The 24,154-nt window shown below is 38.6% G+C and overlaps 1 protein-coding gene across 1 annotated transcript in view; it reads left to right on the forward strand.

Annotated features, from left to right (window-relative positions):
- Positions 1–24,154, forward strand: part of COL25A1 (collagen type XXV alpha 1 chain) — a 256,844-nt gene that overhangs the window by 223,646 nt on the left and 9,044 nt on the right. Inside the window, exons 19-33 of the mRNA XM_030450322.1 lie at positions 51–113; positions 827–895; positions 1,816–1,860; positions 3,655–3,699; positions 4,114–4,191; positions 7,085–7,108; positions 8,550–8,594; positions 9,670–9,714; positions 10,016–10,096; positions 10,802–10,864; positions 12,830–12,880; positions 13,122–13,148; positions 17,541–17,576; positions 18,384–18,437; positions 23,178–23,231. Of these exons, the coding sequence (XP_030306182.1) occupies positions 51–113; positions 827–895; positions 1,816–1,860; positions 3,655–3,699; positions 4,114–4,191; positions 7,085–7,108; positions 8,550–8,594; positions 9,670–9,714; positions 10,016–10,096; positions 10,802–10,864; positions 12,830–12,880; positions 13,122–13,148; positions 17,541–17,576; positions 18,384–18,437; positions 23,178–23,231 (780 nt within the window). The remainder of the gene's footprint in view (positions 1–50; positions 114–826; positions 896–1,815; positions 1,861–3,654; positions 3,700–4,113; positions 4,192–7,084; positions 7,109–8,549; positions 8,595–9,669; positions 9,715–10,015; positions 10,097–10,801; positions 10,865–12,829; positions 12,881–13,121; positions 13,149–17,540; positions 17,577–18,383; positions 18,438–23,177; positions 23,232–24,154) is intronic.

A 24,154-nucleotide genomic window follows, 5' to 3' on the forward strand; every position in this document is an offset into this window, starting at 1 on the left:
TCCTGCTAAATAAATAAATATAACACCCCTCTCATATTGTGCTTTTAAAGGGTGAACCAGGTTTCATTGGTCCACAAGGAGAGCCTGGGTTGCCAGGACTGCCAGGAACAAAGGTAAGGATGATTGGCCAACACTCTGGGGTGAAAACCTTCAGGTCAGTGTCTCAGAACATGGCTGGAGACTGAGAGTGTTGTCATGGAGGAAGATGGGGAAAGTCCTAGTGTATGGATCAGTGCTATGATATATGTTGTTTTTTACTGATGCCCTCTTGACAGTGAAGACAGATATTCTGTCCATTTGTAATGTTAGTCATAAGTTCATTCACTGCCTTTGTTTATCCTAACATCCCCAAAATTATTTGTTCAACAGGCAGAATATGTATGATTGAAGAAACTATATTTTCATAAATATTCTTTTAGAAAAAAGCTTGAAAGTGCATGAAGCTATTAGAACTCTATACTACACACCAGACCCTGAAAATACAGACCCACTAAGTATTTTTTTCTCTCTCTTCCTTTGTTTTTCGTTTTTTTTAGCCACTATATGGCAAAGTTAGAATATTATGAATCCTACAATCAGTCTCACAGCTTGGGAATCTTTATTCCAGACCTTTCAGAATAGGGAAAAAAATACCTTACAAATCCCATTACCATTTTGAACCCCTCTTCATTTGCCTTTGGGAAGACCATATTTACTCAGAGGAGAGTAACTCAGAAGAACTTGAAATGTTTTCTTGTGATGGCTTTGGTTTCCTTGGGTGTGCTGAGCTGGTGGTGTGCTGATGCTTACACAGAATTTTGTGCTCTGTGTGTATCTGTTGCAATAGGGTGACAGAGGAGAGGCTGGCCCTGTTGGGAAGGGTGAGAGAGGTGAACCTGGGGTTCCTGGACCAAAGGTCAGTCTGATTTTACATTGGAAATGTTTTGTTTTACAAGTTGGTGTTATTTGTTTTACACCTATGGACACGTTTTTTCCTGCTGAAAAAAATAGAACAAAAACTTGGTGAATGAGCTTTTAAATGAAAATGCTGTCAAATACTCCAGCTCAGTCCAGAAGGCAATGGCAGTTTTATGTTCACAGCTGGGAAACTGCAGTCTGAACGGGCTTTTATTTGGTCTACAGAGTAAAGACACTACCTGCATGCACTGCCATGGATTTGGTCCAGTTCATTCCAGCTAAAGTCCTGACCTCCTGACCACTCAGCACTGGTGTTTGGACTCTTTGACCAGTGTTGCAATTAAATGCAGAGAAAATCCAATTTGCATGCTGTTTTCTAACTCTGTAAGAGATCATCCTAACTACATGTTAGCATTGTCCTAATATTTTCCACTGTGTCACTACCATCAAGTTTTCCTTTCCTTATTAATCTTAAAAACAATAAGCAGATTCTGTGCTCCTTGGCCTGTTAGTTTGTATTCACCTGAACTGTAGGGCAGAGAAGGTGTGGAAACACTCTTAAGTTAATCTCCTTGTTTTAGAATATTTAACTAACTTCTCTATCTTCTAGCTGTCATTTGTCAGGAGCTGTAGGACACAGGTCATTCCTGCAAACCAGTGTTATTGATGTCTGCTCTTTCCTAATACCAATACTGCTTTGCCTTTGAAAGGGTGGAATCTGTGGCCTTTGCATGCTGGTGTTGAAGAATATATTTCACTGGGTGCTATTAAATTCAGTGCCTTTACAGATTCACAACTTTGTTGATATAAAATAGAGTGTTTCTGCTGTTCTGTACTGTAGTTAGTAATCACTGATTTCTTTTTCTCTGCACTCCCATTTCTCTATCATTTTTCTCCTGTCTATCTTTCTTCAAACAGGGGAAAACAGGTGAACCTGGACCTAGAGGCCCAAAGGGGTCAAAGGTTAGTAATAAAGAAACTCTCTTTAATGGAGTAATTAACCAAATTATTTTTAGGATAACTTATTTGTAATATTTCACAGCAACTTCACTTATCTCCTTAAAAGAACATGCAGCAGTCTGCAGTGTTCTTTGTAAGTGAAACCTGACTTTCAGCTCTACCTGCCAGAGTTGACTCCTGTGTGATTTATCAACTGTGATTCTAGTCCTTTTTCTGCTATAACATCTATTCCACTCTGGTCTGGTCTTCCTTGTGCAACTTGGTTTCTCTCTGTGTAACTGGTGTGGGTTGGTCCTCCCACATCCCAGGAACCAACACCTGAACTACACCTGGAAAGATTTAATTGGTTTTCAAAATTTTGTGGAGCCACACTTTGGTGAGATAGGTATGAGCAGGCTGAGATATGATGGCCAGAAATCCTACAAAGGAGAGGCTTGTAAGTTATATGGCTGTTTTATCTAATTATATCAATCTATACATCCATCTATCCCTATATGGATATAGTTGGTTCACATAGATGTAGAGAGAGAGAAAATAAATGCTTTTTCTAGTATTTCACCCACTGTAGAAATATTGTGTGGGATAATGTTTGCAGTACTTGTAAGGTCCTTGAAGAGCATCCCATTCACAGTGCTTAAGGATATGACTAAGTAAGTGCCACAACCTCATTTATTCTCAACAGAAAAGAGAATTGGAAAGTAAGGAAGATGAGGAGGGGATTAAAGCATTTGAGTGAGAGCAGAAAAGTAAAGAGGCCTCTGGAAAAAAAAAAAAAAAAAGAAAAAAAAAAGATATCCCCTTTACTTCCCTGTTTTTCAATAAGGATATATGATTTTCATGTTACCTGCATACCTGATTTTTAGACAAAATCTGGCCAATAGAAGTCTATCTAGTGGTTGGGAACCTCATTTTTGAGCAACTTGCTACCTGCTGCCTAGGCAATACTGAAAGGAAAGGCAGATGACACAACCTTGATTATGTCTTGAAACCAGTCTGCTCTCCAGATTCCTTCACTAGCCCCATGAAAGTTTCTTGTTTTCTTTACTTACTGTTACCACTGCTGAGTTAATGACTCTTCCCTGACTTGCACCAAGGTTTTACAGATTTCAACAGGAAAAAAATGTTGCAGTTCTTACCCAAATATAAGAAAGTGACTTGCTCTGAAAGTGACTGTGAAATGAAATGAATCATGGTCACTGGACACTGGGTTATGGATGCCTGGATGTTTGAAATTCCCTCCCTCACTTGAAACCTATAATTAATAGCCAGGAAAAAAAAGCTGTGTGCAAGATGGCAAAGACCTTCAGCCTGTCACAGTAAGAGAGCAGAGGAACTCTACTCATGATAATAGTTTTGGTTTTGTAATAGAGGCAGCAAATTAAAGCAGGGAAGTTCAGAAACTGGAGTCACAATCACACGAAGATGTTTATACACCTTGAAACACAACTTTGAAGAAGTTGTTGGGTGTTTTCAAACTGAGTTAATTGATATCTCTGGCTTTCTCTTAAAGCTTTTGATAACACCATTAGGAATAGGGAAGTTACACAAATTACTTAATTGGCAATTTGTCTTTTATCAGTTCTTTGGGATTTCTTACTCCACCCCAATATAGCAGAACCAAATCTGTCAGTCAGCACTGCACAGATTCTGAATGACTTTTTCCTTTAATTACTGAAGATCCACATTCTGTTTGTGATGAGAGACCCTTTTAAATGGTTTATTTTAGGTAAACATATTTAATAGGGAGGAATCACATGATACATTGCCAACCTGTTTTCAAATACCATTTTTACATAGGGTGACACAGGTGACAGAGGGGACACAGGATCTGCAGGTCCACGGGTAAGCCTACTTCTTGTTTCAGCTTTTAGGTTTTGTACTCTTAGATTTGGTCTCCGATATGAATTGAAATTGTAGCAGCAGCTCCAGCTAAACCAGTAAATGGCACTTTGATGGAACATGAGTTGCCATGTGAGTAACAGCCCTCACTTCTATTCAGAGCAGTCTCCTGTTCACAACTCAGGGGCAGGATGTTATGCACCAAATGTTTGGCCTTGTTCAGAGCAAAAAAAAAATTGTTTTCCTCTAGAAACAATCTTTCCCTTAATGTTAACTTTTTTTTGGTTTGTCATAACATATTTTTACTACAACCAGATTCCAACACAGCATCACCAAGTCAGAGCATGCATCAGAAGCTAAGTGTCTAGAGTACTCTTTGGCAACTGTCTCAAATCTTTTCTGGAAAATATATTGCAGGGACCACCTGGACAGAAGGGTGATCAAGGTGCAACAGAGATAATCAATTATAATGGCAATATCCATGAAGCTCTGCAGGTATGCAAACATAACAAGGCTGAAGTGGCTTGGTCTGGTCTAGGAAAAAGCAGTCTGACATCACTGTATTTCTCTTTTGTGTATGCAAGTCTTGAAAACATTTCATCTGCAAGGATTTGCTAAGCTTATTAAACAGGAATTTCTGTATTTGTAAACTAAGTGTGCTGTTTGGTGTTAAACAAGATGTATTCTTGATAAAATTTACCTGAGGGAATTAGGTTCCTTTCCCCTGGAGAGTATTGACATCATCTGAAGAGAATAAAGCTGATTCATAGCTGGCACTGATGCTTAGTGCTGAATTTCTGCAGTAAACCACATACACAGGTTCAAGAGGAGAGTCTGGTTTTCAGTTCATGCAGGAAAGTATTGACATTTCTTTTTTTTCCCTCCCTTTGATCTTCCTCTTCCTATAAAATGCAAAGAGAAGAATATTTGAGATTTGGAACCATGTCCCCTGGTTCCATTAGCAAGCTGTGGATTCAATCAGCAACTTGAGTACGTTCAATAGACCAAGCACCAGTCTTCCCACTTATTCATTTCCAGAAAACTTATTTTGACTGGTGTGCAGGAAAGTGTGGAGGATTAAAGTGGGGTTAGAAAAAGAAAGAATGAGTGTTTGCATAAAAGCTAAGTACCAAGGTGACACATGTCATTGCAGTCAAGGTGATTTACATTACAGTACACTCAGATGCAAATTCTCTGCAGTGTAACTCCACCAAAATGAATGGTTTGCTTATGTGCAACTGAAGGCTGAATTTCCCTCATTATGCATCTGATGGTTTTCTCACTGAAGCCACTGAACTTTTTGTCTTGCATTTACACAGTGGGAGTGGATATATGTCTGGCTGGTCGTTTGGTTTTCAAGACTCTCTTGAAAAATACAAAAATCTCACTTCCTTCACTAAAATCTAAAAGCCTGTCTGTCATTAAGGCTAAGTCCAGGCTTTTATTGTGAGTGATGTCTATGGGGAAATCTACATCAGCATGTTGTGAGGCTCAGCATTGTATCTGTCTCATTTGGTTTATTTTTAAGGGAATTCAAAAACTCAGCTTTCAGTCTTTTAAATCACTCCCTGAGATGCCTCAAGTAGCCTAAAGTTAATGTTGCATGTCACCAGACACAGGTTTAAAAAGGTCTTTCACCCCTGTATCTCCTCTATTCTGTCTTTGGATCTTAACTCTGGCATCAAGGTTACTTTCAAGCTTCCTCTGAAAAGCAGCAACACTTAAGAGAAGTCTTAAAAAGGAAGGGACTAAAGCCTGTTGCAGTGATTGAAACAGATCAGGAGGCTTTTACCCACTGTAAATCCTTTCAGGTGTCATCACCTTCTGATCCAGGGCAACAAAGAATGGGCAATGGGTGTGCAAGGATGGTGTAAGAAAGATTATATAGCATCAGTCAAAAATATCCTTGCCAAGTCCAGCTCAGTTCTTTCAGATGGGATGCACCCCATGCACCCCTTCCTGAGTCTTCTGGTGCCAGATTTTTGGGGGCTCTGAGATTTTGCAGCTCTCCTGTAGAAGCAAATGAGAACTTCCAGTGCTCAGCACTGAGCCATGGACTTGTATTTCATTTGGCTTGCTGATTTAAGAAGCTGACAAGAGTCTCTAAGATGTGGGCTGCCTGTCTGCTTTTTGAGAGTTAAGTAATAAATCATCAAGCAGTCTAAAAGCTTCAGAAAAATTTAGTTACTTTGCCTTGTGCCTCCTACTCAGTCTCAGGTGTCAGTGGAGAATAAGACATCTTAGTCCAGCAGCCCTGAAAAAAATGACAGTGTTAAAATTACCATCATAGTTCAAGCGAGACCACTGGTGAGTATGTGTGACTTTCACCTAGAGGAGCAGATACAAAATTCATGTCTCTATCAAAACTGCTGTTCAGATCTATACTGTGCAATTTCCTAAGTCAAAAGGCAGCAGCTCCAAAAGTTTAACTTTTGTAGGAACTCAGGATCTGACACTGAAATGTGAATGTTCTGCTGAAAAGGAATCCATTAGTGTGAACATGAAAATGTTAATTTGCAATGGTTATTTTAGGTTTTCATATCTAGATTTTTTCACTATTTTTAAAGTGCTTTCTGTATTTCTGTTAAAATGCAAAGCATCAATATATTAAAGCCATGTGTTAGAAAACATTTTTTTTACAAATATTTTGAAGGAGGTTCCATATTTTTGAAAAGAGCATATATTGTTGCATTGGCAAATAAAGGTTCTTTTAAAGCTTAAAGCAGAAGATTTGCAAATATTTGTTTGCAATAGCAAAAGAATTAGTTAAGCTAAACATTTCTTGTTCCATGTAGGACTTCTTCACAGTCTATAGCAAAGGATGGGCAAGGAGCAGTATACTTCTGAACACTTTCTTACTTGCATTTATTTCTTATTTGGAAAAAAAGTAATGGCAGGTCAACATATTTTGCCTCTCCATGATGAAAATACAATGCAAGCCCTTATACAACTTAAGACACCAACTCATCATGGTTTCTTAAAACGTTTAAAAAACACTTGTGGAAAACTTTTGCTATCAGTTTGCTATTTAGTTTGATGGGTTTTTTTTTTCCTTTGTTTGTTTCTTAGTGAGGTTTTGTTTTTTGGGTTTGTTTTGGGGTTTTGGGGTTGTTTTTTTTTGTTTTTTTAATCTCTTAAAATTGTACAAGAACCTGCAGCCTTCATCTGTGTAAAATCCTGATACCCATAGAAGCCAAACAGCTGGTACAACACCAGATGTTAAAAATAACATGGTTTTTTTTACTCTTTTTTTTTTTTTCTTGGAGACATTATGTCTCCTAGGTGCAGCATAGGGCTTTTTGGAGATGGTAATTGTAGAAAGCAGAAAATTTTACATCCTTGTTCAATTCTGGTAATGATGTTTCTTGTTCATATATTTTGCCAACAGAGGATTGCCACCCTGACTGTCACGGTAATTCCTGTCGCATGACTTGCTGTGTGTTGGAGAATTTCTTTTTTGTGTTGTTGCATGTTCATAATTCTGTCAGCTCAGGGCATGTCTTCACTGGGTGTCAGTCCTGGTCATCATCACATCTATTTATTTATTTCTTCAGTCTCCCCCTAACAGAGAATCCATTGTGGAAAGTCATTCAATAATGGAACCAGTTCTGAATTCATGGCAAAACTTCAGCTCACTTAAGAGGCCAGAAATAAGTGCAACTCACTATTTCTGTAGGTACACTGCCAGGCAGATTGCTCTTTTGGGCATAAAGTGCCCAAACTGGATATTTTGGACAGATTGTGTATGTTCCTATCTGTGTGTGTCTACATGGGAGTCCAGAGAAAACACGAAGCAGGATATGAGAATCGAACCATTTTCTATTCTCAACTTTATTTTCAGGGCAGACATTCAGTTCTTTCAATTTAGGTTGTGAAGAAATATCCTTAGGGAGTTTTCAGACCACATGCAAGATGTATTTGCTGAAAAAAAGGTCTGTCCAGTTATCTATAAATACGTAAAGCTAATCAGAAAGCTTGAGTATGAGGAATACTCCTGTCCCATCTTGTCAGGTCTCAGGAATAAAGATGAATCCAGCAGCCTTGCCCAGAATGTGTGGATTACTGAATGGTTTGGTGCCCTTACTCCAGCTGATTTCTGGGGGAGGTTTAGCCCCATCAGGCCAGACACAATTCCTGAGAATACTGGCACTGGCTAGAAGATTCCTACACTACTGCAGGTTCAGCATTCCCTTAAAGATGTAGGGCTGGTACTATTTTATTCTTCTTTTTGTTTCCAGTTCTTTGCCAGATTGCTGTTAGTCCTGTTTGTCCCCCTGTACAAATGATTTCTCTGTATCAACAGGAGGGATTTTTAAACCTTTATATATATATATATTTTTAGGAACCTCACTGTGCACTGTCCAGACCAATAATTGACCTGTGACACTGTGTTCACACCCTCAGTAAGAAATGAAAAAAATAATTGCAACTTATTCCATGGCAATTTGGGTATCCCCAACTGCACTTACCATCTTTTAGCAGAATCCTCTCTGCAGTCAGGTGGAGATGGCTCCTGAGTTTGGTTTGTGTTGAATCAGGATGTGAGGGCTGACAGGTGTGGCTGAGGTGAGTTGTAGTTTCCCTGCCATTCAGAGGAGCTTTGCCATTTCATCAATAGGAGCAGCAGGACTTTATTCAAAAATAGGAACTGCATTGTTCCTTTAACAATGGCTTTTGTTGTACCCTTCTGTTTGTTGAGAGTTCACCTAGATTAACAACTTGGCCATAACTTGGTTCCCTTTGTGTTAAAAATCTAACCCATTTTGTTATGGTAGCTACGTTACCTGTGTTTATATGGCAAATCCTGCAAGAATTAATTTAAAACGCTGAGTGGTTTGTGTGTTTCTGTTCAGGGGCCACCAGGACCACCAGGACCCCAAGGGCTGCAAGGGCCAAAGGTGACCTTCTTTATTTTACCCCCTGTATCTTAAGGGTGGAGGTATTTTCAGCTTTTTTAACTGATGTATGCACATAGAGCCCTCCTGTACAACATATTTAACTGTTATTTTACCAAGCAGGGTATGTTTCCAACTTTGCATTTGAGAATGTAGCTCTCCAGCAGAGGTGTTTTGTTCAGTTGCCACACACAGATGCTTAACTGAGAACCAGCAAAATTCACGAGCAGTGAAACAGGGCAGGAGCACCTCCTGCATGGCTCTGCATCACCAGAGAGTGGCTCCTCTGCATCACTTCTGGCTGGGTGGGAGGTGTTCAAGGGGCCACAGTCTGAGTGGAAGGAAGATTTGTGTCACAGCAGTGCCCACCCAAATGAGCACAGGATTTTTAGTGTCAGGGGAAAAATTAAAACGTGCACATGTTGGGTGGGTGCCTGGCTGCAAACCCAAGCCTGCTGATACCACCTGGCTGGTGCTACACTTAGTACCAGAGCTGTTAGTGAGCAGCCCACACAGAGCCAATGAATACCATATGCTGCACTGTGCTATAAAATCTGAATAGTGAATTTGTCTGTACTTTAAAAAATAATAATTAAAAAAAAGTGCTGCAGATAGTGGACCCTCCTTAAATTGGCTTTAAATTAACTGAGATAATTTTTCTCTTTCTTAAATACTTGATATATTGCATCTTCTATCAATGACTCTAAGCTTTTCCAGGAGTAAATACATGTTTCTTTTCTAATAATACCAGATATTTCAATTTTAGGCCTCACTCAAGGCATCATATACAATACATCACATTATACATGTTGTTTAAAGAAATTGTGATAAACCAGGTTCATTCTGCTGCATGAAAAGTAATAATGGGATACACAGTCAAATGTACAGAAATGGCTTTGTGGTATAAAGCTGTTGTATATATGCTGTTCTTTTTGACAGAATATTCTCTGGTTTAGTTCTTTTAAATTATGGCAATTTACTCATTTCCAGACATTACTGATCAGTTCATTTAGCACTGCCTCTTTTCTCTAATATTTAGGACAACAGGGATAATCCAATTGCATTTTCCCTTTTCCAGGGTGAACCAGGATCCCCAGGAATTCCAGGAGTTGATGGGGAGCAGGTATGTTGTGCATAAATCCTGTGCTGCACATCGTGTGAGCAACCATAGGTTTTCTCAGGAGACTATTTCTGTGATCTTAAATTGCAGCTTGGATTTCATAATCTATATAATAATATGATGAGAGTAATTTTAAAATGTCATTATTCTGTTGCTGCATACTCTGCAGTCTAATAGTGGCTGCATTCTTATATATCAAGAACAAAGGTTAATCCATAGATTTAATCCTGCTCTGTAGGATCAATGCTAGAATTCTGTTGTCTGTTTCTTTGCTCATGACTCACTGAATAAGTACATATTTTAGGGTCCTAAAGGCTCAAAAGGAGATACAGGTGACCCTGGAATGCCTGGAGAAAAGGGAGGGATTGGACTGCCTGGCCTGCCAGTGAGTATGAGAAATGATTTAATTTTAGCTAAAATAGTTGTACTTTTTATCCATTCCACTATCAAGAATTTCCAACAGTGCTGATAAATAGCAAGTGGGACAGAAAGCACTGGGGAAGAAAATTCTGAGATTGTTCTGCAGCTGATCTAGGATGAGGTGTAAGACTGTCAGAACTTATCATTCCACTAATGGTCAAACAGAATATTGCTTTGGGAAGAGATTAGTTATCATGTGTAGACCAACTCAGGCAACTGTAGCTTGGAGGAGAAAAGAACTCTGTTTTGAACACTTGTCTGGATTTTCAGATGACTTAAATTGAGGAGGGGGAGCAAATGCATCACTATTTATGGGAGGTACTGACTCTTTTCCTGTTTATATCTAAATGTACAAACAAAATTGCTCATAAAAACAGAAACAATTCCAAAATATGTTTCCATAGTACTGTATATCATGAGTGGAGTGCCAGCTTAAGGACTCATCTTAAGATCATGCCATCATTGGCAGCTGACAATATAAAAGCACACCTTTGCATGAGTTAACAGTTATTAACAAAGTAGCTCCAAAAATTTCTAAGAGGGATTCTATTAGACGTGTGCTGATTCTTCTTTAAATGAATAATTACTTGCAAGTAAAAATTAACATATCTAGATGATTGTTGATAAGAACAAAGCCATTTATAAATGCTGTTTTGTAATAATTTTGTAGGGAGCCAATGGTGTGAAAGGTGAAAAGGGAGAAGTTGGTTTCCCTGGTGCCCAAGGTCCATCAGTAAGTCTCAGTGTGGTGTTGCAATGAACACAGTGGCCCAGCAGTGTTTCTCCAGCTTGTTCTCCAGCTTTTGATTCTGAACAATACTTCATATTCATGACTGAGCTTTCCTGACACCCTTTGACGGTTCTGCCACTTGAACTCTCAAAATATTTTTTCTTCTTTGAATAACTGCTTGCCCTTTTCAGAATGAATGCATGTCTGGTCTAAATACTGTTTAAGAAATTCTTTAGATATAATCCTGTTCTGTTCTATTCTCTCCCTATGAACAGACCTGCTCACTTTAATGAAAGCCTCCTGATTCTATAATGAATCAGAATGCAAGATAAAATAGAGAGATTAAACTAATAGAAAAAAAAATAAACCAACAAAGACCAAACCCAAATCTCTCTCAGCACCTTGTATTCTGGTGGTCTCAAAAAGTCCAGTGAAAACCAGACTTGTCTGACTTTGGTGCTGTCAGGTATAGTGACATGGGACCCAAGACAGAGTTGTTTTAAGGAACCACAATTCCCCTGGTTTTTCACAGCACTGTAAAGCCATTTAAAATGAAACAAACAAACAAACCAACAGTAACAAACCCCAAACCACCCCAAACCAAAGAAAAAAGTTCCCCACGCAATATCTTTATAATAAAATAACTCTCAAAAAGATGCAGAAAGAATACTTAATGCTGTAGTTCTGTAGTATTAGTTTTCTTGGCTCTTTCTTTCTCCTCTTTGACACTTTATAACATGTCCTAAAATAGCCAAACATTATAATAAATATGATACAGCAGCAAAAAAAGTCAGTACTTTATGTCCAGTTCCAATGCCACTGATAATTCCAATCTCAAAAACACAACATGGAGTTGTATCACTTGCAGTGTTTAGTTCTGTCTGGTCCTAATACACTCCATATTTTTATGGAAGTGTGTGATTAACATCATCAGAGGACAGTAAATTAGGAAACCTGAGAGCAGAAATTAATTGCCATTACCTTGTGAGTAGTGACATGTCCTGAGTATTTGGAGCTGAACCTCTGAGGAGGAGTCAGGAACCTCTGCCATCTCAGGACATGCTGGGCACATGGCATCTCCAAATCTCTTCCTCTAAAAGGAAAATTAATTTGTTACAAATTAATTCACAACCTAATTCATCTTGTTCTACTTGTTTTCATTGTGAGCAAGGCTTTCAGTTGTCATGAGATTTCACAGATACTGAAATCTCTGTCTAGGTTTCAAAAATTCTCTTGTTGCCTTCTGCAGCAGCTACTGCAGCAGAGAGGTTGAGCACAATGGAGATCTGATTTAGCATCCCTGCTGCCCCCTTGCAGGGTACAATGACCCCTGTGGGATCAAACCCAGGAAGAGAGGTGATATTAAACTGTAAATATTGCACTGAAATTCTCTTCCATGGATTTGTGTTCAGGAACATAGGAAACCAACACAGAATATGCATGCACTGTACTCTGAGCAACCTGATTCTCACTTTTAACGACTGCAGGGAATTCTTGGTACAAGTGGGCAGAAAATATGCCAGCCCCTGGCTCAGAGTTAGTATCTTTTTCATTCATAAATACTGAGGTATGAAATCACACATCATCATATGTTTCTGTAGGTTCTGGAGTACAGAGACAACTAGGGAGCACACACCCTAAAATAATAAATATTTCAAGCATCCCTGCTCAGCACTGTTTGTTTTAGTGTTGGGGATTTTTTTCCCTATGATATCTTAAAGTGTATCTTAGGCATTAGGAGGAAGAATCAGGGACAGACATGCTGCCATGTAGCACAGGCTGATCTACACTTTAGATACTCCTGAATCAAAATAAGTCCTGTACCTAAAACCCTTTCTGGATATGATGTCAGTGTTGCATTGCTATGTTTGCAAGTGTTTGCCAACAGAAGGGGTCAGTCTGACTCGGGGTATTTATGAGGGAGTTCTTTATTCTGCATGATTTAACACTGATATTTTTTATCTCTAGATGATAGGACCACCTGGACCACCAGGGCCACATGGGCCTCCAGGCCCTATGGTAAGCTTGGGAGGAAAACCAGGGCTATAAAGGGCATAAACCCTCTGGTCATTTCAGTACCTTCTTAATAGGAGTGAAAACTATGTGACCATTACAAAGAGCCTGATTTAGCACCTTTTCTCCATGTCTTCAAATTGACAGAGAAAACAAAAATATAGGTGCAACTTGCACCCTTATAAAGCAACAAACTTAAAAACTCCTCGTGTGTATTCATGATGACAAATGGTGTGTTTGTTTTCAGGGACCTCATGGACTGCCTGGCCCAAAGGTAAATTAATGGCTGTCTGGAATCATCATGTTCTTGATGTCTGCAAAGTGTCATGCTTTGGTTTTTAATGCATGTGGCTTTGTCTTGTGTCTCATTTAATAAATGGTTCTGATATTCTTAAACCTTAAAGCAGATTTTAATATTAACAGATAGCTTAAAAGCTTTCTAAATTTTCTTTGGTTGTTTCTGAGTAGTGTTTCCCCTGAGCATTGTTCTGAATCAATTTTTTTTGTATCAATATTTGTGATGTGGCACTAAATTATTTAGTTTCTCATTTATGGGCAAGTAACTGACAATTGCACTTGCAATTGGAATTACTTTTGAACATAGACTGGGAATAAGTAGGAGATGAAAGAGAAGAGTTTATTTGACTCCATTTCCTGGGCACAAAACATGCTTCTGAGTGGCCTTTCCACCTTCTTAGGTGCCAGGTACTTTGCTTACCACTTCCTTCACACATCATCCAAGTTCCCCAGCATAAGCTCATGTGTCTGCTGACCTGTTTTCCAACCTGGAATCCTTGATCAGGCAGGATCTGCAATATTGTTTGAACATTCTGTACAGCATAGTACATAAAGATAGACTATAGGGACTCTGCAAGCCCATGAAAACAGCTCAGGGAAGGGGATTTTCATATAGTTTGAATATTTTATGCTTTAAACCAGTAATCACCAGTAAACTAGAATTCCCTGTTATCAGAGCATCCATTAGGCTCAGTGGCTTTGTTGGGCATTATCACTTGAGGGGTTGGACTGATGGTCTCTCAAGATCCCTTCCAACCCCTGACATTCTGTGGTTCTGTGATTTTAATCACCGAGACTCTCTCATCACATGCCCCTTTCTCAAAGAATAAGAAAAGGAGGGCTTTCCTTTGGTTTAGCTTCTGGGGTTTGTTTCTTTAAGGACTGAGAGAGAAAATCACAGGCTTGAATCATTACGAGATGGTTTGTGTTACCTTGGTTCAAGAAGCCTGAGCCATAAATCATTTTTTGAAGTCATCTGTTCCATCCTAGCACCAGGCCTGCCTTACCTCAGGCTTTTGGCCTGACTCTCAGCATTCTGTGAGATTTATCAGCTCTGTTTCCAAAACTTCAGCGTTTTCAGTGCTACCACTCTGAAAGTCACATCAAGTCTGAAAAAGAACGAAGAAACAGCTGCTTAGGCAGGGTAGAAAGCAAGCAGATGATGTCTACAGATTAATTTAAAGCAGCAGACTAGATTCTAATCAGGTTATTTAATTTTTTTTTTAGTGTGAATGTGATGTAAGGTAACATAATGCATCAAAGGGAGAAGTAGGGGGGGGCAGCTGGATGAAATACCCATGTATTTCTGTTTCCCAAGAGAGGCAGGAATGGTCACTGCTCTTTTTGACTGGATAGCCCTCATGCTGAGGTAATTTTCCATGATGCAAGAATGATTTGCTGACAGCTCCAAGCCCATCATTATCCTCTTAGTGATATTTAGTGTAACAGCCTATGCATAATTCAGCAATTACAAGACAAGTGCCATTTCTTACCTTGTTTAAACTTCTCTGTGTGTGAACACAAAAACTATGGACCTCCCAAATTAGGTTGGCATTAACCTATACTGCTTTTTTCTTTTTTTTTCTGTTTAATTTATGTATGCTTAAAGGTTTAAGATATCTTTATGTAAGATTTTGCTGCAAATTCCAGTTTGCTGTCAGAAAAAATACTGCTTGCTTACAAAATAAATGTCCTTTTCAGGAGATCCCACTGTAGAAACCTGCAGTCTTGAGGCTTGGTTTTTTTCTGAAAGTTTTCTTTCAGTTTAAATTATCTGCATAGAGTGGTTTTATGGGATTTGAGGAACTTGCAAAAGCCCCTGAAACTTATGCTTAATTCAAACCATCTAACTATGGTGATAATTATTAGGAAAAGATTCAAAAGAATCTGTTACTCATAAGTATCCTGTAGCTTTTTTTTTTAAACACAGATTTTAAATCTCCAGCAGGCACCTCCCAAGTGCATTTTCTCAGTACTGTGTCAGTATGTAAATCACCAGCAGGCTGAGAAGGTTGATTCTGTCTCCTTCTTTCAAACTGGAATTTGCAGCCATTTCTGAGACTGGCTTCTTTTATCCCAGCTTAAGCACCCTTTATAGCACCAAAAAATTTGGCATTTATACTTTTACGTTTAGGGTGAACCAGGGTTAAATGGTCTTAAAGGATTGAAAGGTGACAGAGGGCCCCTTGGTCTTCCAGTAAGTAAAAAAACCCCAATTATTCAATCTCAAACTCAATCTCAACTGCAAACTTCTCTTTCTCCCCCTGATGAACAACTCTGGTGTCCTCAGCAGCAAACACAGAATATACCATGTCAGGACAGAGCCTGAGTCTTGGTTTGTTTTACCCCAAAATCTGTGCTGTCATCCAAAGTAGTGTCCTGTGACACCCAGTCCTGTCAGGTTTTGGTTTTTTTATGTGTCAGTTGAAAGTGTTTAATTGTCAAAAAGATGCCATCACCCCATTGCATTAGTCATATTGTTATTTAAATGTTGTATGGTGTTTGCCATCAAACAGGAATCTTCCCTTTACCTTTGTCTTTTCAGTTATACTTTGTCTGTTTGCACTTCTGCTGTGGAAAAAAAAAATAAAATAATAATATTAATATTATAATAATAATCTGAGGATAAAATAGATTGAAGGATTTATTTAGGATTAAAAATACATTTAGAGCATTTTGTTTTGGTTTTTTTTTCTCCATCAGGGGTGGTGGATTGTTACTTTTGCCTTGTTCTTTAGAAAATTTCCATTCTAAGTGTTTGGCATAAAATTTGTCTTACAAAGAAACACGGTACCTTAAAAAACTTTAATGGGGGAACATTATGGTTCCTAAAATTCAGACTAACAAAAGAGAAAATATTTCATGTGCTTACTTTTCATGTTTGAAAGCACTCTGAAAACTTAGTTTTATTTTTTCCTCACAAAAAGCATTCTTTTTCCCTGTTTTGGGGTTTTTTTTTAAGGTGAGGATTACTCCATGTGATTAAATTGTTAGTAGTAAAATGGAAGGAGAAGCCTTAGTTGACCCAAAGGAACTAAAATTAATCTCTGATTAATATTTTTAATAATTATCTGCTGGGCCTTTGGTCAAGGTCAGCTTCAATGAAAAATTTAATTTATTTGGAAAAAAAAGATCATTTTCACGTTGAGAGTTAAAACTGTGAAGGGAGGGAGCACTGGAGGTCTGAGCCAAGGCCCTTAAAATAGCTAAAAGGAAGAATATTTTTGCCAGAAATTTGCCAAACCATGCAAATTACACCACTAGTTTTTCAAATCTATATTTTAATTATTCCTTTTCCTAAATGTCATTTTAAGGAGTGAAGTTCAAGTGTTTTTACTTCCTAAAACCAGCTCATTGCCACTGTTAATTAGGTTTTTAAGTTTTTATTCTTTCTTGGTGTATTTTTTTGCTGGGGGGTTGGGGGGTTTGTTAGTTGGGTTTTTGGTTTGGTTTTTGGGGGGCTCTTTTTTGTTTGCTTGCTTGGGGTTTTTTTGTTTGTTTGGGTTTTTTTCTTGTTGTTTTTGGGGTTCTGTGGGGTTTTTTGGGGGGGTGGGAGCTGTTTGTTTTATTCCCCTCAGATTCTTCCCTCCATCCCAAAGTGTTTTGATCCCCCTAGCTCCAACACGACTTCCCAGCAGTTCTGGGGGAGTCCCAAGAGGCTTTTTGCTGCAGCTCTGTTATTCCCACAAAATCCAGCAGAGGTCATCCCGTCCCCGAGGATGCCGAAGCAAAGAGCGGGGACGTTCCGGGTGCTGCCTCCCCCCCCCCCCCCCCCCCCCCCCCCCCCCCCCCCCCAGCCCTTGACTGTGCTCTGAACTGGGAGGTTACTGGGAAAACAGGAAACGTGATTATGGCCCGGGGTCTTGGAAATGAATGAGGCCATTGTAGTCAGGAGCCAGGTTTTGCTGGCTGCATAATGTGATATTCTTGCACTTAAACACTTCTTATCACACTTAATGTTCATTTTTGTGGAGTGTAGTATTCAGTATTGTAATTATTGACAAATCAGAAAGCACTCACTGCCAAGTAAATATTTGTGTGGTAAGGCTGAAAACCACCCAAAAACCTGGTGTTTTTAGCACTGCTGTAGTATGACTTTATTCTGGTCTAAAACACTGTGATGTTAAGGCAGGTCAGTGATGCTCCAGTTCCGTGAGCTCAGAATCAGGCTCTTGATTGATGTTTTATGTTATTTATTTATATGTTATTTATATTTTTAACTAACATGCTGTGAGTAATGTGAGACCCATTCCAGACCCCTTGTCACACCTCCTACTGTACGTTTGAAAGATGTTTATTCACCACTTACTAATCTCACCTTCTTGTCATTGGTGTTGTACCCATCATCCATGCTTCCACCTAACCACAGGGAGCATCTGGCTTAGACGGAAAGCCAGGAGCCCGGGTGAGTCCCTTGTCTTTCTCTGTCTCTCCTTGTTGCTCAGTCCATGTCCTCTCCCCACCAAGCCAAGCTCTGATGGTTTTGGCATGGAAAATGGAAGACCAAACACCAGAGGCATTTCCCATGCTGGATAAGATGGGGCTTGGAGCAGATTCTTAGGACAGTGTGGGGGAAGGAGGATGTAATGCTCTCTAGAAGGAGATATTCCCCTTAAAAAAGGCAGTTTAGTTTTGGCTTGGATAACTGCCTTGGTTAAGATGCTTGTTTTCCATGTTAGGGATTTGGTTTACACAGGGAATCATCCTTATTTAATGCTAATATGGAATCAGTGAAAAGGAGGCAGATGGGGCTCTGCTGCAGGCATTTAACAGAAGTGTTAAATATATACTAATAAATTAATAAAATGAAGAGTGGATTCATGTATTTGAAGGCTTCTGTAAGTCTCCCACTAATCACTGCAGCAGGTGTTTGCCCTCTGTGGCTTGACATTTCAATTTTTAAAATAATCAATTTTTAAAAAAAATCTTTCATTCTTATTATTTTAATAAATTCAAAATCTATATAAATTTGAAGATATTCCATGAATAAAGTCCAACTAGAAAAAATATGAGTTACTTGATAACATGGAGCTTATGAGTGGCGTTTTGAAAGCCAAATGGATTTGCTTGGCCACATCCTATGACATTTAAGTCTGCATTTTCAACTAGTGAAGACTGATTCCATGTTAGTTCTTGGCTAGAAGACAGCTATTAAAACTAAAGACTTGTAAGAACAGAACTTTTCTCTTACCTTCTTGCTTTCTTTTTGTAGGGTGTAGATGGCCCAGTTGGTCCCCATGGCCCTGCAGGTCCTAAAGGAGACAGAGTGAGTATAAATTCCATGTATTTTTCTTTTGGAGGCAACTGCTGCAGTGGCAAAATGTCCCATGGCTACTTACACAGTGTGCCTAAATGTTCCCAAGCAGAATGGTATCTCAGCTGCCTAAGGATCAGCCCAGAACTCTTCGTGTCTTTTAGTTACACGCACATTAATCAGTTTAAATGTTGATTTTATAACTCCTGTACTTCAAAGGAGCTTTGTAATGACAAATCAGTGAGAAACTCACAGGGCTTTCAAGCTCATGGTGCTACACAGAACATAATTTTGGTTGATTTTGTTTTTGGTGTAAACAGCTTGAGAGAAAAAACCAGGATAAAAGAAGACAGTGTGATCTGTTTATATACTTAGCAGTGGCAAAAAAAAACCCCTAGTGTTTCTCTCCTCTTTGTATTTAAATGTTTTTATCTTGATGAAATTCTCTAACCTCTATAAAACTTAAGCTGTTCCTCCATTTTTTAAGCTTAGCAGATAGGATCCCTCCTATTTAATTTTAAATAATCAAAGTAAAGTTTCTCCTGTGGAAAAAGGATACCCATGACTTCGTCTTCTTTAAGAATACAGCCATCAATTTGTACCACAAAACAAGATGAGACTTTATGCTAACTAAAATCTCCAAGTATTTGGCAGCCCAGGATTTTGTCTTTTTGAATTTCTTCCTTTAAGAAAACAGCTGTGCTAAAATGAGTTCAGACTTGCTGTATTAAGGATGCTGCCATATGGCACAGGTCCAGTCAGCTCTAACAGCAGTACATCTGAGAAAGGTATGTGTCACTTGATGATTCATTTTTACAGAACTCTGTGCTGAGAAATAAATACAAGACATGCAGCAGAGTCCAAAATAGGAACAGTTCACTGTGGTTACCACTCAGACTAGCTAACTGCCTGAAGAACTTGGGTATTTTTCTTTTTTTCTTCCTAGGGATTACATATTCAAGTCTTTTTTCCAAGGAGAACAGATTGTATTTTTTTTTAACATCACTGTGAAACATAAACATCATCTTCTGAACTTCATGAAATTAATGAGTTATACATGTAGGAGCACATATAAATGCTCTACATTTTATTCTTGAGCTTTTATCTTGAGGGATATATGCAGGCACTACCAGCTGAATCAAAAGCACTGTGCAATAACAGGAACTATTTTTCTAGTATATGGAATATAACTATAATTGTTTTCTCTGATGGGAGTACCCAAGGTTGTAATAAGTCACACAGCTGGACCTGGAATCCCCCCTGCCATGGCTGTTGACAAATAATAGTTATAAAGGGGAGAGGAAGTGCTGTGATGTAAATCAGTTCAATCATTGCATGAGGGACAGATTTGCAAAGAAACAGAAATTAAGGTGTGCAAGAAATTCCTGCACACCCACCCTTTGCTGTGTAGCTAAATGAATGGGAGGAAGTTCAGAAGAAAGATGGAAGGTGTTTTATTCCAAGCAGTCAACTAACAAGATTGTTGTTGTAATTGTTCACTTCATTATTCAGTACTGTTTCAGAGAAAAAAGTTGTTTGTAGCAGAGTTATCTAACAGATGTCTGGCACTGATATATGTCTCTTTATCTAAATAACAAATAATGTGGGCTTAATGCAGCTTTACAGCTTGCAACTGCTGCACTTGTTTCTGTGAAAGCAGGTGGAAAACATTTTTGCCTGCAAGATTTCAGACTTCACCTCTTAATTAAAAATGGTGCACAGTGCCACTGCTTGCTGTCATTGCACAGAATCACATCTTGCCCATAGTGATAAGAAAAACTTTGGGCCAAGTATTAACCTAGAAGGGCACTGGGTTTAAAAACATAACCATGTTTTTTAATGCACATTACTTTAAATGTGGAAAACCAACCTAACTTAAAAAAATACTTATTAAAAATACTTATAAATTGCTGGTCACTATATGTTTATGTCACCTTAAAAGTTAAGGAAAGCAAATACCATCAAACTGAAGCCTAGGGATTTCTTCTATGGTTCATTGTTGCATAGGCTGCTTTTGAGGCAATGCTTAATTATTCTTAGGTAGAACAGACTGCTGTTCAAATGAGGATTGGTTGGTTTGTTTCCAGTTTATCTGTTTAATTAAAATAGAAAACATTGGTCTTTTCACAAAACTTATTTAGATGGTGAGAGATTATATTAATAAAACATTGCATGCCATTAGAAAATAGGAAAACATGAATTTTAGAACAAATGCACTATTCATTGACCATATGGGCTTAACAGGGTAATTTTCTCTCTAAACTTTAAATTGTTCATTGATTGTTAAAAGCTCACACAGAACTTAAGGATTCTCAAATTATGATAGTAGTGAACATCCCAGTAATGTGGGTTTGTGTAATTTTTTTGTAGAAACAGAAATAGTAATTAATAGAGTGAACGAATATAATTTATTATGCTGGTGTCTTAAGTCCTTAAAAATTCTTCAACTATTGAAAATACCATTTTGCCAGGTGCTTAGAGAGCTTCTGCTGAGACCATCTTCATTCAATGTCAAAACTGATCTCAATAGGCCTCTGAATCTGGCTGCATATCTATTAATCTCACTCATGTATTTTCTGAGAGAAAACAGAGAACATTGATTAACAGATAAATTTGTTAAACTACAGTCAGTGAAAGGGGCCACATAAACCTGAAAGGTAGTGCCAGGTATAATGTGGATCCAGCTTCTTGTCTGCCTAGAAGAGGCTAAAATAAGAAAATAAAGAAAATATAATTTCCTGAAACTCACACCTTGATGGCAAAGACTTCTGAGCTTGCTTTTGCCTCTCAGATGTGTCATGTAGCCTGAGCAACAATAAATCATCATTATCACTGCACATGTTCTGTATTGGGAGGGAAAATGCAAAGTCTTTAATTTGGTTAAGATGTTTGTAAACAATGTTATGAAATCTCCATAGCAGTCTTAATGGGGACACCAATTACACAGCCTAATTAATGCAAGTGGCATTAGGCAGCTCTTACTTGCCCATGATTGAGGAGACTGAAGTGAAATAGGAGGCAAAACCAAAGCCTGTGGTTTCTGGTCTTTGGGCACTGGTGAATTGTCTCACAAAGAGATATTAAAACCTTCCTGAAGTTTGTGAATCTGTTTCCATGAAGGAAGTGCTTCAGCCTGGGGGCTGAGGGCAGAGTGCCTGTGGCAGTCCATCAGTATGGATAATCTATAAACATTCAGGACCTCATCTGATTCTCCAGACACATATCAGCATGTGCTTTGTATTGGGGGCAAAAAAAAAAACAGGATATACATTTCTCTAAATTTATTCCTACATTACAGAGATTATTTTCTAGACTGATACAAGTGGTATCTTTGTATTTACCATATGTTCAGCAACATTACAGACCTGTCTTGAGAGGACTTTTGTACAGTTGTCTTTTCCATTGGAGATTAAAAGAAAAAAAAAAAGATATTTAACGAGTCTTGACATATTTCAAGTAGTGATCAAACAGTTATGTACATAAATCAGCACATTAGTTTTGTCTCAGCAGAAAGTTGCAAGCTGCAAGGGATTTAATGTTTTGAAAATCAGCTGCTACTTCCCAATACCTCCTATTGTTCTGCAAGGACATCCAGCCTAAAATGCTGCTCAGAAATGTCTGGAGATTAAGAAAATCCAGAAAGATCAGACACTACACATCTAATCACCAGAAGAGTTGAGTGAGTATAGACAGGGTCTGTATAGGGCCTGCTTATGGGAAAGTATGCAGTATCTGAAACAGGCCAAATGTCAGTGTCTGAAGAACTCCTTATGGCTGTGATTATTCAACAACATGTTCACACCCAGTTGATTCTGGTGCCCTGTTTTTTCCTGTTATCCAGTCAATAAAACTGAGCCTTAGCAGCCCATGTCAAGTGCTGTGCTAAAGGACTTGGCTGTGCTGATGTTTACTGCTATTAAATAATCAGACACACATCTACATCTCTGTCTTGTGCTTTTAGTAATGCAGTGATTAATTAATAACTCGTAGTAAATAGTAAATAACTAATAGTTGATGAAGAGCAACTGGAAAGCAAAAATCATTACGACTCTCAGCCTGAAGTCTGTCATCTCAGCATTTCCTTTCACTGGGAAAAGTTTGCTCTGTACTAAGGCTGTAAAATCATTTTGGTGCCATCCCTCTAGGATCTGGTAATTTTCCCCTGGATTTTAGTAAAGAATGAGACCAAACTTCTGGAGTAATCTCTGAATTTGTTTGTCTTGCACATCGCTACAATTTTGATTTATTAAAGATGGGCATCCCTTACCTAATCTGATAAAGAGGTTAGCAACAGTTTGCAGTGCATAGGGTAATCTTCACAATGTCTTTGTTGATTGTCTGCTTAAATAGAAGTTTTACTGACACATTATTATTTGTCATTATGTCAGCTGCTATGGAGCTAGAAGCTGTATATCCTCAGTTTTCATTACAACATTGAGTTTTTACTGAGTGCAGTGTTGCAGCTGCTACTGGCTTAAACTTGAAATTGGTGCAAGTTCAGTTTAAAAAATATTTTCAGTTGCTCATGTTTGGTTTTTTTAATGTATTATCATGTGCCTGAAAAGTAATTTTGCCTAGAAAGTAGTACACACCTCCTCTTCACCCTTTTTATCATTTAATAAAAGTAATTTAGCTTGGATATTTTTCACTCAAACTAATTAGGAATGCACGAACTTTTATCTAAAGCAGTTAGTAGAGGATTTCTAAGACAGACAGTGATTTTGTTTTGCTTCATCTGTTATCTTTTCTTAGGGTGAAAAGGGAACTGTAGGTGAGCCTGGACCCAGAGGACCATACGGCTTGCCTGTAAGTTGCAACCAGTCTGTACCCCTTGCACTTTTCATCACTCCTTGATTAAACTCTGTGTGCTTTGTCACTGCTTTTCACCCAGCAGTACAGTGAGTTGGAAAAGGCAAAGACAGATAATAATCCCTGACAGTCCAAGGTCACTGACTGGTCCATATCTCAGATTCCTACCTGTGCAGGTGATCAGGCAAAAGTAGCAAAACAGACCTGGCATGAACCAGCAGGACAGAGGAAATCCAGCCTGGAAGTCCTCCTGTTTCTGCTATCTGGGGACAATGTGAGAGTGGCAGGACTTGAGGATGAACTGTGGAAGGCTGTGATTTTCTTCAGGTCAACAATGTGCTTGGATTTCCATGCTGAAGGCTACTTGGCCATTATATTTTTGGTTTTTTTCACACTTCAGGGATCAGTTTTGTTTTCATTTCTGTGTTCAGAATTGTTTTGAGAAGTTCACTGGGGATCACTCACAGGTGGAGTTGGTATGGTTTAAATCAGTCACTTGCATTATATTATCTGTTTCTAAAACGTGAGTGAGAACTTTCTTTGGCCTAATGAAGACAACCCAAATAAAATCAGTTTATTTGCTCTCTTTGCTGATGACTGGGTCAGGTGTGTACATAGAGATGTCAGTTCCATACCTTGACACAAGGAAAGCCATGTAAATGTGCTTGGCCAGGCACAACCACCCTCTGAAAGAGACTTGCAGTGTTTCCATCCCCTCACCACTCTACTGTGCTTAATGAATTAACTTAAGTTAGAATACAGGCTCATGGTTTAATTGAATTGGGAGTCAATGACTAGAGAGAGTTTGCAGGCTGCATGGAGTGTTAAATTAGACTGCAGCATACATTTATCTGAGGGTCACTTTCAGGAGTTAAAAAGAAATCCAATTTGTGTTTCCGCTTACTGTGAATTAAAAATAA

Source organism: Calypte anna, chromosome 4A, assembly GCF_003957555.1.
Source record: "Calypte anna isolate BGI_N300 chromosome 4A, bCalAnn1_v1.p, whole genome shotgun sequence".
In the NCBI taxonomy this organism is placed as follows: Eukaryota; Metazoa; Chordata; class Aves; order Apodiformes; family Trochilidae; genus Calypte; species Calypte anna.